Genomic DNA, 19,732 nt, shown 5'->3' on the forward strand with positions numbered 1-19,732 from the left:
CCTGGAATCTATTTCTTACTGCCCATCCCAAGCAGGATCAAGCAATGTTGTAGTTTTCCTACCCAGAACGGAAAAATATATAGGAAGTTATCGAGATTGGAGTTTGCAAGGAGAAATATTTAGTGCATTGGAAGTGACCAAGCCTGACGTCGTTTTCTTAATAAGCTGAATCCAACGAAGTTCTTTAATTCGCAGTTAAGCAAGAAGCAGAAGCATAGTCGATGTTATTCTCTTAATAATAGCTTTATGAGTCCATCCAGTTCTGGTAGAACCTTAAAACACCATATTACACAAACTTTTCGAGGCCTAATCCGCATAATACAGCCTCTAGCAAACAGCATCACTACTAGTAGAAGCTAAAGCACTCCTAGAACAGACGATCCCACTAAAGTGTTCACATTTTATATGGTCCCAAACATGGGTAGAAGAAGCTATAAGTTGACAGAAGAGAGGGAGCATGCCGCTGGTATGGTCTTATCTGATCTGGGATCGCTTGTAAGAGGAACTTCCTTGGGATGGGATGCTCATCTGATATCTTCCTCTTTCATCAGCTTGCCTGCACGGGCTTTCTTTCAGTTGAGTACCAACCCCTTTGCGGCTCGAACCTTCTCCATAAGATTCAGCCGTGTTCTTCCGGCGCCGCTCATTGTGTCCTGCCAAACGCCTACGGCAACTCCTCTTTGTTTCATCAAACTCCAGTAGCTCATGGAACCTGCAAAGACTCATGATTGGTATAATATATAGAATGGTGGAAGCAACTTAACCCGAACCATACACATAGCAGGTCACTGAGAGATCTGCAAGGAGAGAAGTCCCACAATGATCTGAATTTGAGTTTCTAGTAAATTTTGTTGAGAGCTTCTCTTGTCGAAGGTTCACTAGATGGAAATGCAGGGAAAGGGAAATCACGAAAACTCATATTTCTCAAGTAATCTTTTAAGTGGAAAGAGAATCGATTTTGCAACTCATATTGATCAACCATCATCGAAAACCAACTCTCCAATAATTTCCCAACATTCCAAAATATTTGGACCATAAATGTTGAGCAGATTAATCAAGAGTCCAGGATTAGCAGAAACCTGTCTCAAGTTATAAACTTTGAAGTCTAATTAGCACCATACCTTTTCATACCATGGAAGTAAATCCTATGATAACACATGCACCATTATAGTCATAACATATAGTCATAACACACCGCTAGTTCTGTCTCACCTTCCTTAGGAGAATCCTGATGAAAATCTATCATTTTTCATCCAACCAAAGCAGATTGCAGAAAATTTAACGTTTAAACAATATTTAAGAAATCTCATTCTTCCTCGGGTTTTTGAGCACAACTTTCTACCAGCAGAAAATTGTACGTGTTTGAGTCTCCAAGTATTCGAAACCTGTAATTCTAACACTTTAGTTGCTTTTAGCTTCAGCTAACCACATGGATTAGTATACTTCTTCACAATGAGCTTACATTGGCTAATTCAGTTAACTAAGCTTGACTTTGAACTCAAAACAAGTTTCTTTAGGGTTAGTAATGTTACAAGTGAAAAAGAAAAAAAGAAAGCACTGTGTTTTATGAAGAAGTCTCTGCCCAAGGGAAAACGAATTTGGTTTGTGTGGATATAGCACATTTCTTCTCAAGTCCCTTTAATTTTCAACTTACATTCCATGTATTCATGCTGGTAAAAGAAAATACGTTCTACCGATAGAAAGATATATAGCTAAATGAAAACGCATGAAACAGCTATACCTGCTGCATTGCTGACAGAACCGCTGCCTGAGGCCAGCAACAACCACAGCTGGTGATTTCGCATGAACCTCGCAAACCTTGTGTCTCCTGTGGTACCTTTTAGCATCAGTCAAGTTAGCTCCACACTTCTCTACTTGGCAAGACGGCGGAGAAGCTCCGCCGCCACCAGTCCCTCTCTTCCCAACTCCTTTCTTCTTTTCATCATCGGTAAAACCAAAACAGCCCCCCCCACCCTCATCCTCTTCCATGTCATCTTCCAAATCATCCTCGATCGGGAAATCATCCTTGTTGATCATTTTCTCTTTCAAATAGTTACGCTTCCCTTCAAGAGTCTTAGCATCCATAATTCTTTCAGGGAGGATATCACACAATTGGGGTATTGCGTGATATCTAGCAAGGTGAGGAGGGATACTTGAAGTGCTAAGATGAAGGTCTGCAGAAGAGTGTGTTGAGGAAAAGGTGAAAAAAGTTGGGAGGACCACAAGCCACATATTCTTGTGTGGTGTCAAGTTGTGAATGATTGATTAGAAATCTTAAGGAGGGAGCGTAAAATTTGTTTGCTATGATTAATTTGCCATGACAGATAGATTTTCTGCCTAATTGCTGTCATCGGTGCTTAAAGTGATACCATACCTTCATTTGACATCGGAGATGTGAGGATCACGCTCAATTATTGCTGCCCTACAGGTGGTCCTCTATATATATACATGGGATTTAACGATACTAGCAAACTATTCAATCATTTTCTGGAAAGGACATTTGTAGACCAAGTCAATTGAGCTAGTAAGCAAATTGGTTTGATTATGGAGTTTCTGTAACAAAGCAGGTGGATTTTATGCCAATCGAACCAGGCTTCTAAGTTTGGTTTCTAGGCATGAAGGAAGGAGTCGGATCGCAATTAGGATTTGATGGTTTTGTCAATGAAAGATGGAAGAAAAAAAGATGGGTGGTTTTGCGTCAAATCGACCACCAGCTTCGCATTTTAAACATTGCTGATTCATTAAATTTGGCCCGAGCTAGGAACATGCGAGACAAATGACTGTGATTAGTCATAAGTTGTATGGATGATAGGACAGGGTTATACCCAATAAAAAAAAGGTTTATGCAGTGTAAAGTGATCGAAAAGATTCACATCTTTCGATATAATCATTGAGTCATGCTCGAATTATAGAAGATTCTGCATGTTTTTGTAATTGGTCGAGGTACGTAAAACCTTCAAATTACGTAAGAAAAATGTGTTATTCGGGCTAGTTTCGTTACATTTTCTTCTTGATTTTCTTAAGTTTTTTTGCTTTTCGAGATTTAGATTTATTAATACTTATAAGTAATAAAACATGGAATCAAGTTTTTGTGATGGAGACACTTCCTAGTAAAATTAATTAGGGTATATTTGTTTTCATAGCTATTTACTTTTAGTGTTGAGATCACTACTACAAACAAAAAATACAACATTATAAATATAAATATAAATATTTTATTTTTACTTTTGTATTTTTTTTATTATGAAGAGTTGTGCCCCACAACAAACACAAACACAAAATCAAAAACATAAACACCCTTATATTTACTATCTTTTTCATGTAATTTCCGTGCATGCGTCAATATAGTTTTCGAAGATAATGCTAGTCTGTAGCATAGATTTGATCACTTGATTTCCCTAAAGAAAAAAAGCAAAACCGCATACAGATGGATTGCATCGTCTTCAACAAAAGACCCCTCATCAACCATTATTTACTGTTTTCTATCACCAGTCTTCAGAACGTTTTCTTGACGCATTATTTTGACATTAATGGTATGGAAACAAAACCAAATTTCCAGTGCTTAGGTGAGAGAGAGAGAGAGAGAGACTGAATTGAGCTCAAAGTAAGAAACATTAGAGGGGATTACGTCTATGTCATAGCGTTGAAAGGACATGTCAAATTTTAGTGCACCCTTTAATGGATTGGTACAGCGCCACTGCTTACACAAGATTCTGCGTCTTTGGGTTGGACAGACAGTGTACTCTAGCAGAGTACCCTATGCATCTTTTCTGTCGAAGTGGACTAATAAATTTTTGGTCTTTTATTCACGCAAAGCTTTATTCCTCCTTTTTCTTTTCTCCTGGTGTTTTTTTATTTGATATAAGACTTACAGGTCCATGTGCAAATCGATTAATTCAAATATTTAGATAATTGCTTTACAACCGAATGCTGGTTTTCTTAGAAATCATGTCCATGTCTTTATTACCGGGGTTGGTTTCTAGTACAAGTCTAGGACTTTTGTGCTCTGAAGTTTGGGACATGGCTGAGTGGCCTTGACACCATGTACATATTACAGTAGCTGGGAAGGCAAAACCTCAGTAATGACATGACCCAACACAGGTTTTCACATGGCTCTTGTACCAGTACAAAATGGAAAACTTTAGCATGTCTATGAAACAGATATACAGCTAAAATCATAGAGGGTGTTACAGCTCGTTAGAATTTGAGTAAAGCTTCTGTTTGTACATCTAATAGTATATGGCTAAGATCGAGCTGAAGTAATTTGGAGGTACAGATTATAGTTTTGTAACAGTGGAAACTGGAAAGGACCACTGCTTATAAGCATCGTTCCTATTCCCGCACATATCTTATATGTTATTCCCTATTCCCTATCACATAAGAATTCCAAATTGGATTTTGTGTTAAAGGGTCACAGCTTCATATATTATATGCGGAAGGCATGCTTAATAATAAGCAGAGAATGTTAGTCGAATCATCCTATATATATCATTCAGATGTTTAAAACCAAACTTATTGAGCATCTTCATCGTCTTTAATCTGTAACGAAAATGGCGGATGGCGAAGTTAAAATTATGTTTATGGTGTCAATTTATCATAGATATTAACAATTAGCATGGGATGTAGCATAATTCCCTTTCAGGGAGAGAAAGGATAGGTCTGGAGGTGTACATCATTGGCATTTACATCAATTTCTTGCTAAAATCTAAATGAAAATCATATAAAGCAAAAGGCACCAACTTCGACAAAGGTAATTTGAGCAATCTTGGAGACTGGCTGAAAGATTAAGAGCGATCATCATTAAGTGAAACTTGTGCGTTGGATGGATTATGATTATGACTCAGAAAATTGCCACAACAAGAACAGGCACAAAGAAACCAAAAAGTTTAAGGAAATCATGTAATAGCAAACATGAACTCTCAAATATCTCAATCCATTTCCACCCACATGTGTAGCTGGATGATTCCATGGTTCTATATCTACCTACCTTTCACCCCTCCACTCTTCCGCGTCTCTCCTTTTCTTTTCTTTTGCTTTTATGATAACACATTAAAGGGAATGGCCTTGTCATATGAATTTGACTAGCATAAAGAGCCCATCACTCTCAGCATTAGAGTTGGAGTTTTGGTCCTATATTGCCCATCACTCTCAGCATTAGAGTTGGAGTTTTGGTCCTATATTCTTTCCAGATTGGTGCATATAAAATGGAGCTGGGGATCACAGATTTTAGTTGGCTGATGAAGGAAAAAACAGAATACAGATGAAATATAGATCATGACTTTTCCTTGGAAAGGAACAATTCAAAGTTCTGCAAAGAGAACCAACCAGCTGTTTGATAAGATGAAGATCTTTCAAGTCTTTGTCAACTAGTCCTGGAACGCAAAAAACAATTGGATCATATCTTTCCAAGAAATTCTTTTTTAGTCTAAACTGTGTTATCATCAAGGTGATGATAAGTCTTGAAATATTGGTTATCTATATTCCCTACCTCCATTACCTTCCGATTAACTTCATAATGGATTTACAGGCAATAGTGACTGAAGTGCTGGTTATATGTATTGCCTATCACCTTTTCTAGCACTCCTTTATGCTTGCCCTTGAAAATGCATTTATCGACTTTGTCCTTGAGTTGCTCTCTGTCACATTTTACCAATCCTTTTCACTTTGGAATTTATTTTGGCGATTTATGGCCAAAGTAAGCAACGTATCAGATTCCCAGTCTATTGTTTTTCCTTTCAACCATGCAACTCGACAAAATTTGGGCACTTTCTGTCGAGGAGATAGAATTCCAGTCAGAAGACAGTGTCCTGTAGCGTAGAGAATGTCATTCATGGTCAGAAACTCAGTTTCAAGTTTTTGCATAATCACCCTAAGAACTACTTTGTACAAAGGAAATGGCCAATGCTCATTTGAGTCGTTGACAAAGGATCATGATCACTTGAAAATTCATTAGTTAATTGTCCACCAGCCTTCCCTTATGAGCCTTAGTCCTGGGCTAATTTGAAGGTTCTCAAGTACTTCAGAGAGGAGCAAGAAACATTCCAAGATTGAGGGCTAGAGCTAAATTCCTGAGCTCAATTTCAATAACCCGACTGAAAACAAAGAAGAACGTAAATGACCTAAGTATACCAAGTCTATATCACATGCATTATTTTCTAATTAAGCTAGCATGATACAAACACTGTAACAGACCATTGTTATGGGTACAAAATACAAGCAAGCTTAAAAAAACCGAGTGCTTTCTCCATCTTCTCTATAGTTTATTGTCTTCAAATCATCAGTACTTCCCTCAATATTTCTCTACTCTTCTGTATCAACTGGTCCATCAATTTTATGAACCTCAACAACCGCGGGATCTTCTGTACTGACTCTTATTATGGTTTTTTCCGCTGACTACTGCATCTCTAATCTTTTGGTCAGCCTCCTTGGTTGCTTCCAATGCACCGTCCATTGTTTTTCTTTGCTGTGTCCCCCTATCGCGTCTGCTACTTGTGTTGCTTTTCTAACCCTTTCTTTAGCTGTGTCAGCCACAAACTGTGTTGCCCCTACTCGGGTCCACGGCTTGTTGCTTGACTTCATGCTGCTTCTTGACTTTAGGGTGCTCATTCAGATATATTGAATATTTGGGTAGGATTCATTTTTTTTGGTTGATATTATAAATATCAACGTTTTTATTGTTAATTTTCATGTATTTATATTTAAAATAGATCTATGATATGAACTATAAGTTACCTCTAATATTAAATTTAATTTTTATATTATACACCATCATTAAATTCTAATTCCCTCTTCCTCCTCCCCTCCACTCCAACAAAGAAATAAATATTTTTTTTTTTTTACATTAAAGGTTAAAGAGATCCAAGATAAAAGCTTAATTTTTAAATTTTTAAATATAAAAATAAAAATAAAATAAAATATACAGATTAACCTGATTGACTGGCTTTAAAAATCTATTAAATATTAATTTTTTAGTTTTTCTGAACAACTATCATCCGTAAATAATACAAATATTACGTATGAATTATTTTTTTGAACACCCTTTCTTGCCTTTGCCTGGTCGGATCATTTGTTTAACCATAAAAAGTTCCTGGTGTCTCATGATCGTGCCGTTTCCTTCTGATCTTCTCGTCTCTGCTGCTATATTGCTACCCTGCAAAATATTTTAGCACAGATCAAAGAGGTAAAATAAAGTGTTGTTGGCCTAGCTTATGAACCGACAACTAGTCCCCCGTCATTGAGATATCTGTAATTCAAAACTAGCTAGACAAGGTAGGGAATTTCAGAGCCATGATTTTCAGTTAATATAGAAAATAAAAAAGATTTATATATCATATTAAGAACGTCTAAAAAACATATAATATTTTTGTTTGCATAGGTATTGAAGATCTAAAACTCAAATATGAAATATAAAAACTATTTTACAAGAGAATAGATAACTAATACAACTTTTCCGGCAATCTACCGATAGTTATTTTGTCTTTCACTTTGATATTCTTTTTTAGTGGAAAAGGGGCGTGAAAATCATAGTTTTAAAACCCGGCCCGATCCAGGACCCGGCCGACCCGGGGCTGGAACCGGGCCGGGTTGAAGAAAAAACAGGGGAAGGAAAAACCCAGTATGACCCAGCGACTCGGTCAAAAACCCGGTTGTAACCCGTTGACTTTTTTTTATACTAAAACAACGTCATTTTGATTTTTTTTTAAAAATTGACATGGGCAACCCGGTGACCTGGTCAAAACCCGGAACCCGGGCCTTGGATCGGGCTGGGTCTAAAAACTATGGTGAAAACTGATTAATTATATGTATGATGATGTTGCAAAAACTTCAAGTAATTCATAACCAAGAATTATCTGCTAGATAATTGGTTAATTCTTGATTTTAATAATTTGATCCATTCTCATAATTGATAGCTAAAACTTGTAAAAGATCTTTTTTTATGGATTTGAGGATTCATTGATACTCAAATAAGTAATTTTTTAGAGAAAATATAACGATATTTTAGAAAAAAACTTTGAAAATAAATATACAATAATAAAGAAAATTATGAATATGTGTTCATTGAAAGATTTATAGAGTTTTTATAGTCCTTAAATCTTATCCTTTTGTAGAGAAAAGGAACTGAAGTGTTATCTTACCCTGATGATATTAACAAGAAAAAATATATCTAACACATGTATTAAAGAGAGATAAATATCTCTTATACATCATTAATGAAGGATAAATAATAGGTCATTTTAAAGATTTTTATACACTAGAGATGTAGAGAAATGAGTACCATTTACCTTAACATTTATGTTAAGGTTCATGAACAAAAACAAACAGAGTCTTGTGACGCAATAAGAGGCCTAGAAAAATCATTAGTTTTATATCTATTTGGGATCAACGAGATGTTGAAACTAGAGATGTCGGGTCTGATAATTTGCTAGACCTATAAGTATTTAGACTCAACATGTAGTTGAATTTAGGGATGTTGAGTCTGACAACTCATTATATCTACATGTACTTGGGTTCAACGCATAGTTGAGTTCAGGAATTGTTAGGTCATCACCCTATATTTGTTTTTTACATGAATTTTAGATAAAAATAACATGTATAAAAAATGTTGAGCAATTAATATAAACCTTTTATTGCAATATAAAAATCTATGAAAGAGTAGACATAAACAAACAATAAGAACCTAAACAAAGAAAACAAAAAATAAAAATAATCATATAGTTTCTAATATAATTATTGTATTTATAAAAATAACTTCATCTTATTTATACTCACTGTTCTTTTTCTATCACAAAACTTGAATTAAGTTTATTATTGTAGTTATTATCATTAATTAATTATTAAAAACAGTTTATTTTCAAGTCTTTTTAATTTTTTATATAATTTTTTATCTTTTTATTTAATTTATTTGACTGATTTTTTCCACCTTTGCCAAAAAAAATAATATATTTTTTCTCTAAAATAAAATAAAAATAATCATTTTATTTAATTTCAAGTCGGACCTTTTTCTTAGAGACCCAAATGCATTTAGACTTTTAGGAATATTAGTACTTTTTATGTTAATATTTATAATTATTTTATAAATAATTATACTCTATTATGATATGCATAATTTTTTAAACAATAGAATAATTAATATTCAATAAGAATACAATATTTATTCTATTTTTATAGTATATTTTTATATAATATTCGTATATTTATTATTCTTAGATTTTTTTTATACCGGTTTGTAAAAATAATTGATTAATGATTTTTATTTTTTATGGAAATTTACTTTCACAAGCACATTACTTTTTTATTATAAAAATTTTTTTTTTTGTTATCCAAAACGTAAAAGAAAAAAAAAACATAAACAAGGAAATGGTGTTCTTGATTTAAAAGATTAGTTTGTTGCTCTTCAATTCAAGTCATTAGAATTTTGAAGAATATTTTTTATTGCCATTAGTTTTTGTTCAATAAGTCATGCTACTAATGACTCCTCATTATAAGCCTATTTCCGCTCAGGCCACACTTTTAATGGAAATTAAGTGATTGCGTGCTCATCTAGATTTTTTCCTTTATAATTGTTTGTATTACGTTGCGAGTCCGATTACATTTTTATTAAATAAAAAATATTTCAAGTATTATTAACATGTTTTATAGAAATAAAAAATAAATAAATAAATTATATGAAGGTTGATTTGATATAGCATAGTCGACTTTACAGGTCTAAAAACAATGCAAATGACTGATAAAAATATAGTTTGACTAAAAAAATTAAGAGAATATCTTATTTTTAAAAAATATTGAGACGACAACATATTAGATCTACTTAAATTACTCGGATCAACTCAGATTAACTTGCCAAATATCCAACCCATGTTATGAGACCTTGATAACCATGCAGAAAGCAAATACAAAAATAATATTAAACTCAATTATCAATAAATTCAATATTAAAGAATAAAATTAAAAATAAAGTTCAATTAGAAAAATGAGCCAAGTCAACCTGTGTTAATCTGCTAAACCTTAATCATGAGACCAGGATAATCGCATAGAAAGAAAATTGAAATAAATTATGAAGCTCAATTCCCAGTCAACCTAATGTTGAAGGATAAATTTGAAAAAAAAATCAATTAAAAAAAGACACAAAAAAACCACCCGAGTTAACCGACCAAACTTGTGACCCGAGTCATGAGGCTAGGATAACTTCATAGAAAACAAACCAAAATAAATTATGAAGCCTAATTCTCAATCAACCTAATATTAAAGGATAAAATTAAGATAAAGATTAAAAAAAAACATCGAGGCAACCGGGCTAATCCACGCCTCGGGGTATAAGATTGTGATAACACCATAGAAAACAAATTAAAAAAATGAAGCACAATTCTCAATCAATCCACTGTTAAAGGATTAAATTGAAATAAAATAAAATAAAAAACAAAAACAATATCTCAAGTCAACCCGGATTAACTTGCCAGATTCAAATCATGAGATCGAGGTAATTCTATAGAAATATAATAAAAAAAATATTATGAAGTAAAATTTCTAATTAACTCAATATTAAAGGATAAAATTGAAAAACAAATACTCAATTAAAAAAGGACCCAAAAAAATCCTAAACCAACCCGATTAACCCGTAAAAATTACAACCCGAGTCATGGAACCTTGACAACCCTTTATAAAGCAAATAAATAAAAATATGAAAATAAATTCTCAATCAATACAATGTTGAATAATAAAATTAAGAAAAAAAACTAATTTAAAAAATAACAAGAATCAACTCAGGTTAATTTGCTAAACTCGGATAATAAGAGTAAGATGACTTAATAGAAAGTAAATCAAAATAAATTATGAAGTTAAATATTTTTAAATCTAACAATAAAAAATAATATTGAAAAAAATAATATTGAATAAAAGACCTTGGCATTTTAATGTTGATTGCTTAGTGAAATACCTAGGGTTTTAATAAATGTTAATTAATAATAATTAATTAGTAATGGGACGAGTTACGAAGAACCAGAGCACCCGGTCGTTTAGTCCGGAAGCGAAGTCGCTCGAGACAGATTAGGGCACCTTCTGCGTTGAACAAAAAATTTCAACCTTGATCTGTATAATCGATGTAGTCTTCAATCTTCTTTGTAATGTAAGCTTAAAAAGAATAATCTTTATCTCTGTAATGGATAAAGGGTGTGTTTGGAAATAATATTTAAACCGTATTCCATCAAAATTAAAAAAAAATAAAAAAATATTTTTCTTATATTTTTAAATTATTTTTATATCAAAAATAATTTTTAAAAAATAAAAAAAATATTTTAAACATAATTACTGCCACAATTTCAAATTCTTTCAGAAGCTTTTCCTCGGTTGGTTTATTTTCAAACCAAGTTAGCCAATCAGGAGCCGTACGGAGTTCGACTCCTTTATTTTAGTTAGTGCATGAATTAACAGAATTTTCGACCAACTACACCTTTATTTACTTGAATCTTATTTAATATAAGTGCTAAATGAAGGCAAAAGCGGGGATAGCTCAGTTGGGAGAGCGTCAGACTGAAGATCTGAAGGTCGCGTGTTCGATCCACGCTCACCGCATTTTATATTCCTCTTTTCGTTTTCCTCTTAGGAAATGAAAAAAAAATAAATCCGTCCTTTCTTTTATTGTCTAATTATACACATAGACATTAATATTTAGTTATCTGTAAGAAACTAGTGGGGCAATATTTTTTTAATTTCTTTTTTCTTTTCAATTTTTTTTTGAAAATTAAATAATAAAAAAACTCATTTTACTTCCTATTTTGCGTCCAATTAAATCAAATCTACTTTAATTGTTAACATGATAAATGAAATCAATAAACCACCCTCCTCAACATAAAAAAGTAATAGCTGGTATAGAAAACAAATAATTATCAAAATAAAATCTTTTTTAATGAGAAAAGGAAAAATTAAATTAGGAAAATAATTACTAAATTCAAATTTAATGTTATAATAACTTAAGTGACCAGCTAGACCTTAATTGTTAAAAGACAAAATTGGTTAGGGAGCTCATCTCTTTAATTTTTTTGCTAGCATGGTAAGCTTGATAAAGAAAAAAACTCATTTACCTTAATTAAGAATTTTTGTTAGCATGGCTCATCTCATAGGTTCGGTTTGGGAGGTTATTTGAGGAGGAGTAGCCTTGTCCATTTTGGAGTGACTAGCTCTGTCCAGGGAATTAGTTCCAATCTATTTGGAACAGTACGAATTTAATTCAATTCAATTCAACGAGTTAAATGAATTTTTTATATTTGAAATTTATTTGAGGGTGTTGATTTGAATTTCAAATAGAATTTAATTTATAAAAAAAATGCAAAAATAATATTTCAAAAACACTCACATTAACACAACCTTTATTTTATTTTTTTAGTTTAACGTGGGTGTCCGAGTCAGCTTGCGCGCACCTCGACTAATCCCATGGGCCCTGAAGTTAACGACCATGTAAGCCTCCAGTGGCCATCATATGAGCAACCACAGGGCTTGAACCTGAGATCACAAAGGGAGCAAACATCTTGGTCTCAGGTTCTTACCACTGGGCCACCACCTAGATGGTTACACAACCTTTATTTTTATTATGTCTCTCTCATACACCTGTTTTTGGTAGCATAATATCCTTTCTTTCTCTACTTGGCATCAATCCTCATCAAAATATCTTTGTTTCTAGTAAAATATGTTATTAATCTTTCCTTTTTTTCTTTTTTTTTTTCTGGTTTTTGCTCGAATCTTTCCTTTCCTTTCTTTTTCTTTCTTTTATGTTTTGTTTTACTTAGCCAATTATACGTGGATGATGGGTTTTTTTCGTAATATACATGGATGATGGTTGATTGATGCATGAATGGGTACAAATTAATTTAAAATAAGTAGAGATTAGAAAGTAGTATTTAAAATTATAGCTAGTGTATAGGAACAAAAATGACCTAACAAGTATCAATTCATGTTTTTTAGGTGGAGTGACAATAGGTATTGCCAACTAAAATTATTTCTTGGATTGGTATGGCTTGTAAATTATAATCCTTAACATGTTTAAGAACTACAAGCCCTATTAATACTTTTAATAAAGTATATTGAATTGCAGGTAAAATGAGACAATTTGAAAGAAATACAATATTAGTCATTTTAAATAAATATAAGGGTCTTGTAACAAAATAAATATAATTTATGTAACAAAAATATTTCTAAATTAAGAGCAAAATAGTCAAGATTATCAATTTAATTCATTTCCACAGGTATTCCAAATAGTATAATTAATTGAATTAAATTTTATAGTTTAGTATTCGATTTCAACAATAATTGTAATATATTATCAATTGAATTTAGTTCAACATGTGATTTGGTTCCAAACAATGTATAAAAAAAAAACAAATCAATTTAGGGTGCTTTTTAAATTTTGAAGAATTTATTTAATAATAATAATAATAATAATAATAAGTATTTTATCAAGAGATTTAAACCCTAACCTCCATTCTACCTAAACCTAGCCACCACATATAAAAGATAAAAAAACATCATAACTGGCCTTCTTCAACATCTCCTCCCGTTCTAAGTATCGTGAGACCCATTCTCACTAATTCAAAGCTTCATCCTTATCTTTAGACCATTAAAAAATTAATTTTAATATAAAGATAAAAGAACTTACAAGGGTAGTTAATATTCATAATATTACGATGGATAATATTATATTAGTACTCATTTTAATATAAAGATAAAAAAAATTGTATGAGGTTAATATCCAAAAATATTACGATGAATATTATTTTATTATTACTCATTTTGAGAATAATACAACTCATTCACTTCTAATATAAAAATAAAAAAACACAAGAAATTTTATCTGAAATATTATTTGGAATGATGCGGTAGCTAAATCCAATTTAACCATGAAAAAAACATCAATGATAATTGAGGATAGTTCACCATTGTAGACCAAGTTCTTGACCTAGAAAACTAGGATTTGTTTATCATAACAAACCCGCCATAGTAGATTGATAGAAATAGAAACATCATCAGACTATAGCAAAAAAAAAAAAAAAAACAATGCAGCTTACCTCAAGTAAGACATACTAGGAGTGCTAATACCTTCTCTTTACACAACCAATATATCTTACCTAGAATCTCTAAATGATCAGTTAGGATTTTTAGTAACTATAATACTGGGTGATGACTCCGCTATTCAACCAAAGACCATATCAAGGACACCACCATGAAAGTGTTGCCGCACCCCCGCGAGGAGGGTACTACAAATTACATGGAATCACTCCCCCAAACTAAAATTTTGAAAGAAACATAAAAAAAAATGAAGAAAATAAAGAATAATTTTAAGTTTTCTTCTCTCTCATGATTAGCGGCCTTTCAATGATAAGTGAGGGAGATTTTTATTTTAATTACAACAATATCACTCCTAATTTTCCTTTATGTTATTTCCTATCAATCCAGGACATCGATACTTTTCGCATACCAATACATTATTTCATTTCATCTGAGATTTTAAAGCTAATTTACTAGGAACTTTCATCCCTAATCATAATAATTTCTCCTTTTAATTTAATATTTGTATGTTCAAGATTACATTATTTATCACTGGTTTGTAGATTTTAGGTTAGGGGTTTACATTACGAGTTAGGAAACTAACCCAGTTTTAGGAGATTTGTCTTGGTTAGTTTGGTTTTTTTTTTAAATTTTCAATCTCATGTTTTTTCAATTTCATTCTTCATTATTTATCTAATTGGAGATTGAACTCTATTATTTGCTTTACTTACTTTTTATTGGATTTTTCACTGAATTTTAAATTTAAAAACTCTAATTTGGAGACACAGGGTTTTTTGTATTTTCAACTTGGTTTTTTGTTTATAATCAAGTAGAGTAATGAGTAATTTTGTATTTTGATAAATATTAAATATTATTTTAAAAAATAAAAATGATTGATGTATGCAATGCACATGCCATCATGTAAGAGGCACCAACACCATTCAAACAATACATGTTGCGTCATCTAGTTCTCAAACGGTGGCTTCCAAGGCGATGCTCGAATAGTCTTGGTGGCACCTCCATTCCTATGCAGTGTATGTGTCAAATGGACAAAGCTTTCGGCATCAGTGACCTTTTTTTTCTTTTTTTTTCCTCTTTCCTCCTTGATATCAGATCCCGCCTCTATTTTTTTAAAGCAACCATTCAATTGATTTATCTTTAAGATTTGGTTTGTGTTATTTTAATTATTATTTTTTTATTTAAAATAATTTATAAAAATAATTTTTATTTTTATTTTCATCCTCCTTTAATTTTTTTCATCTGTTAGATTTGCTCCCAATTATTATTATTGCTATTTATTTTATTTGAGATCATTTTTAATATTGAACTTTTTGTTTTATGATTTCATCATTTGGTTTTTTTTCCTATCAAATTTGATCCTCATTCTTTTGATTGCTATTTTTTTACTTTGGAAAATTTTTTAAATTGTTATTTTTTTCGAGTTTTATCCTTCAACATTAATTTAGTTGGGAATTGAGCTTAGGTATAGGATTTTACAGGTTATGAGTTTGGAGATTAACCCAAGTTTAGGAGATTTATCCGAGTTTACTTTTTTTTTTAAGCTCATGTTTTTTAGTCTCATCCTTTAGCATTTATTTAATAAAAGATTGGGCTCCGTTATTTTTTTTATATGATCTCTTGGATTTTTCATGGATTCTTAAAATGGCAAGGTTATCATGCCCTTCAACATTAGGCTGTTTGATAATCAAGCTTCATAATTTTATTTAGTTTTCTTTCAACGGGGTTACCCCGGTGTCACGATCAAGTCGCGTATTTTATGTGTTAACCTGGTTGGGCCCAGGTCGGGTATTTTCAACTTTTTTTCCGTTGTTGATTTTTTTAGTTTATTTATTGTCCTTGTATTTTTTTTATTTATGTTATTAAATTAGCCAAGCTTATTAAACCCAATCAAGTTAATCACTAGAATCTCAATTAAAAAAAAAAATGCTTGCATCGCCTTTGTTTTTTTTACATTAAAAAAAAATTAGTCGACCGTTGTATAACATGTGCCAACTATTTAGGAAAGTACTAATGATGACGGAATGATGGAGAATGTCTAATGAAACTAAAGCAAAGCAATGTGTCAAGCAATGATACAGAATTTAGATATGGACTGTTTGAAAGTGTGGTTGCGATTGCTTTTCAAAGTGTTTTTTATGCCGAAATGCATCAAAATGATGTTTTTTATTTTTAAAAAACTATTTTTGAGATCAGCGCATCAAAACGATCCAAAACATAAAAAAATTAATTTTTAGCAAAAAAAAATGAATTTTTTAAAAACGCGAGCTGGCCTGTGTTTCCAAACACTCTCATGCATGGAATGCCACACGTACATTAAAAACACTAATTACAACTCAATAACCAGCATAAAAAAAAAAGGAACTACAATAAAAATATAGATACAAATTAAAGAGGAAGATTGAAGAGCCTGTATACAAATGCAGGGAGACATAGTAAAGCAAAAGGAGTTTACTGTTAATATCAAATAACTTGTAGCTTAAAGCAAAGCAAAGTCTCAAAATTAACATATGTTCTATGATTTAGATTGTTTTCATCGATATAAATTATGATACTTACCATAATAAACATAATTATAACAGATAAATATTCCAACAAAACAAAGACAACGAAATGAACAGAGAAGAAACCTTAAAAAGATGCCAGCAAAGAAACCTTAAAAAGATCAAATCCTTCAAATACAGGGATGAAAGTAGCAAAACCACTCACGCTAGCTGATTATAATTGAAAGACAAAAAAGGAAAAGACCCAGATGGCTGGTTCCTCTTCGAGAAGGTTGTGGAAAGGAGAGCAAAGATGTGTAGTCTGAGTCATAGACAAAACGAGGATGAACCATGCCTGCTGTAATAGAAAGGTTTAATATTCGCTGGACATGAATTTAAGGTTTGAGGTCCATTACAGCAGACCTAGACCCTAGAAGAAATCTTGACAAAATATCGGTTAAAAACCATCTAGGTGGTGGCCCAATGGTAAGAGTTTGGGACTAAGAGGTTTGCTCTCTCTATGGTCTCAGGTTCGAGCCCTGTGGTTGCTCATATGATGGTCACTAGAGGCTTACATGGTCGTTAACTTCAGAACCCGTAAGATTAATCAAGGTACACATAATCTAGTCCGAACACCCATGTAAACTAAAAAAAAATATCGGTTAAGATTCCTAGCTATTGCGGGTTCTTGCTGGAACACAATACCAGTGCCCAAATCGGAGTGTTTGAGATTTGAGAATGATGGATCCACGATCAGTTGTCTTATCAACCATGACTTTTTCACGCAAAAAGTTGCGCAGCAGAAACCGAAATTCATTTTTCTATCCAATTGAAATGGATTTTAACCCTAAACCTAAGGGGGTTTTTGTCTAACCCTAAACCTAAATCCGTATACCCTAAGAGGCTAAGACAAAAGTAGCCTCCCCCTCCCCTCCACTCTCTATGTCTGTCGTCCTTCTCAGATTTGCCTCCTCCTCATCCATGCTCCACGAGTGTTAAGCTCTATGCTTCACAGTCCTCCCAATCAAAGGCATGCACGTCTTTACTTTTGCTTTTAATTTTTTTTATTATCTTTCTTTCTGTTTCCCACGGGACCTCAAAACATATGGATTCAGGGGGGTATCTTTCTAAAGTAAAAGATTCACTGGAATGAAGGACAACTACTCCTCTATGTTTACCACGAGCTATACCAGGAGTCAAGTTAAGTGCAATAATGAAAATTACAGTGGATAAGAGAAGACCGGAGCTTGTCATTCATGCACTGTTTAGCTTAGTTAGTTTATATCCTTTTTGAGATGAAACGCGGAAAAGTCCTAAGATGTTGTTCTTGTGAGGACCTGGGAACTGGGTTTTTTCCTGTGTTGTAAAATAATTTCCGTTTGAACTGATTTGAAATCGGTTTGAATAATTTTGAGTTCAATTCAACTTAAAATCTTAAAAAGAAATTAATTTTAATTTGATTATTTGTTTTGATTCAAAATAAACTGAATTGAAAATGATGAACACAACTCAGCAGGACTTCACCTAAAAAAATATAAAAGAGAAAAGTTGTAAACAGGACAAATACATAACAGTAAAACAATGCCTCTAATCGAACAATTTATATTAGATTTTAATGCATGTATCAGGTAGGATAGAAGGTAAACTTGTAATGTCATGTCACGTTTCCATATTTTTATTCGACATCCTCCACGAAATAATTTTATCTTTTTATATCAATTATATAAAATTGTATCTCATTCAATCTTATATCAATTATTTTTTATCTTAAGACAACAATTCGTTACGAAGATCAAGCATATAATCGATATATATATATATATATATATATATGAAGAGAAAAAGAAGAGGGAAAAGAAGGAATATATATATATATATATATGAAGAGAAAAAGAAGAGGGAAAAGAAGGAATATATATATATATATATATATATATATATATATATATATATATATATATATATATATATATATAGCTAGCTAGGAAGGTTCAATTTGAAAATTGAAACATGCTACCGCAATTTGCATGGAGAGAGATTTGCGGAGCTTCAAAGCTCGAGGAAGAAGGTGACAGAAAAGGATGTTTACCGAACACCACTCAATTATCAATCTCAATCTACAAACATTTGTTACTGCTGCTTTGAAAGGATCTTACATGTGAAACATAGCAGGAATCAATAATGTTCTACCAACACCGCCTGATGATTCTTGTGATTTCAAGCTTGTCACTACTCAGCACGATACCTAATAACTTTTAGTCTGTCTGATCTCTTTCTCCCTCTCTTTTCATTGTATCAGTCTTCACCTCCCGTATGACATAAGGAATCTCATACTGTTTGTTCACAATTAAAAGCCATTTTCTGGAGTCCAAAATATAATTATAGCCAATTTAAGAAAGCAAAGATTTCAGGGATAAACTAAATTTTGAAGATTGATTAGTGTATTTGACATCACCAATATATGATGCTTTCCAATTTGGGGGGGTTTCTTCAGCAATCTATTCTAACAAAGTCAAAAAACAAAAGGTAGGTAACCTTGTCAAGTTATTGTCTCTCAACCTCTCCTGTCAACTTATCGATATCTACTTGACACCCAAGCAAGAAAAAACACATAAAAAGCTTCTTTATGATTGCATTTTTAAATAAAATAAAATAAAATTAGGCTCTACATCAATCGAGCAAAATTCTAGTCATGCTTTTTTATGGGAAGGGACAGATAAGCCAATCCTTTCTTTCACAAAAGAAATTGCTACAAAGAGTGACCATTTAGCTTGCCTCTTGAAGCTTCTCTATTCGAGAAACTTGGAGGCTACCTAGCCCGAGGGGGTTAACCAAGATCTCTGTTTCTTTTTGCATAAATGCATGTTCTGACTGCATACCAGCAAAAAAGTATTTCCCCTGCTCATGCAGATTTCCAGGATTTGCCTTCCTTTTGAATGGCATGGTGAATGCCAATGAAGGATGTTAAACATTACAATAATGCATAAACCATGAGCAGTTCAAATATGAGAAATTCAGAAAAGGAGTTGCATTTGTTGATAGTGGTTGCTCCATATGAGAACAGACAGGACAAAACAATAGCTAGTTGATGGGCAGTCTCCATTGGCTGCAGAATATTTTCTCATCTTTCCATTTCATCCTTCAATTACTATAATTGGGTTGGTTGACTGAGTTTTACAAGCACAAGGGTCAAGACC

General features: G+C 32.4%; 1 protein-coding gene and 1 non-coding gene across 2 annotated transcripts; one reads left to right on the forward strand and one right to left on the reverse strand.

The window, feature by feature from the left end:
- Nucleotides 1-195: 195 nt before the first annotated feature.
- LOC7460811 (squamosa promoter-binding-like protein 4) lies at nt 196-2,608 on the reverse strand. The gene is made up of 2 exons (XM_002317450.3): nt 1,742-2,608; nt 196-712 (listed from the first exon to the last, which is right to left on the reverse strand). The coding sequence occupies exons 1-2, from the start codon at nt 2,230-2,232 to the stop codon at nt 475-477; spliced, it is 729 nt and encodes a 242-aa protein (XP_002317486.3). The 5' UTR covers nt 2,233-2,608; the 3' UTR covers nt 196-474.
- An 8,887-nt stretch (nt 2,609-11,495) lies between these two features.
- On the forward strand, nt 11,496-11,568 carry TRNAF-GAA (transfer RNA phenylalanine (anticodon GAA)). The gene has a single exon. It is a non-coding gene; the product is annotated as a tRNA-Phe (tRNA).
- Nucleotides 11,569-19,732: the final 8,164 nt, after the last annotated feature.

Source organism: Populus trichocarpa, chromosome 11 (genome assembly GCF_000002775.5).
Source record: "Populus trichocarpa isolate Nisqually-1 chromosome 11, P.trichocarpa_v4.1, whole genome shotgun sequence".
In the NCBI taxonomy this organism is placed as follows: domain Eukaryota; kingdom Viridiplantae; phylum Streptophyta; class Magnoliopsida; order Malpighiales; family Salicaceae; genus Populus; species Populus trichocarpa.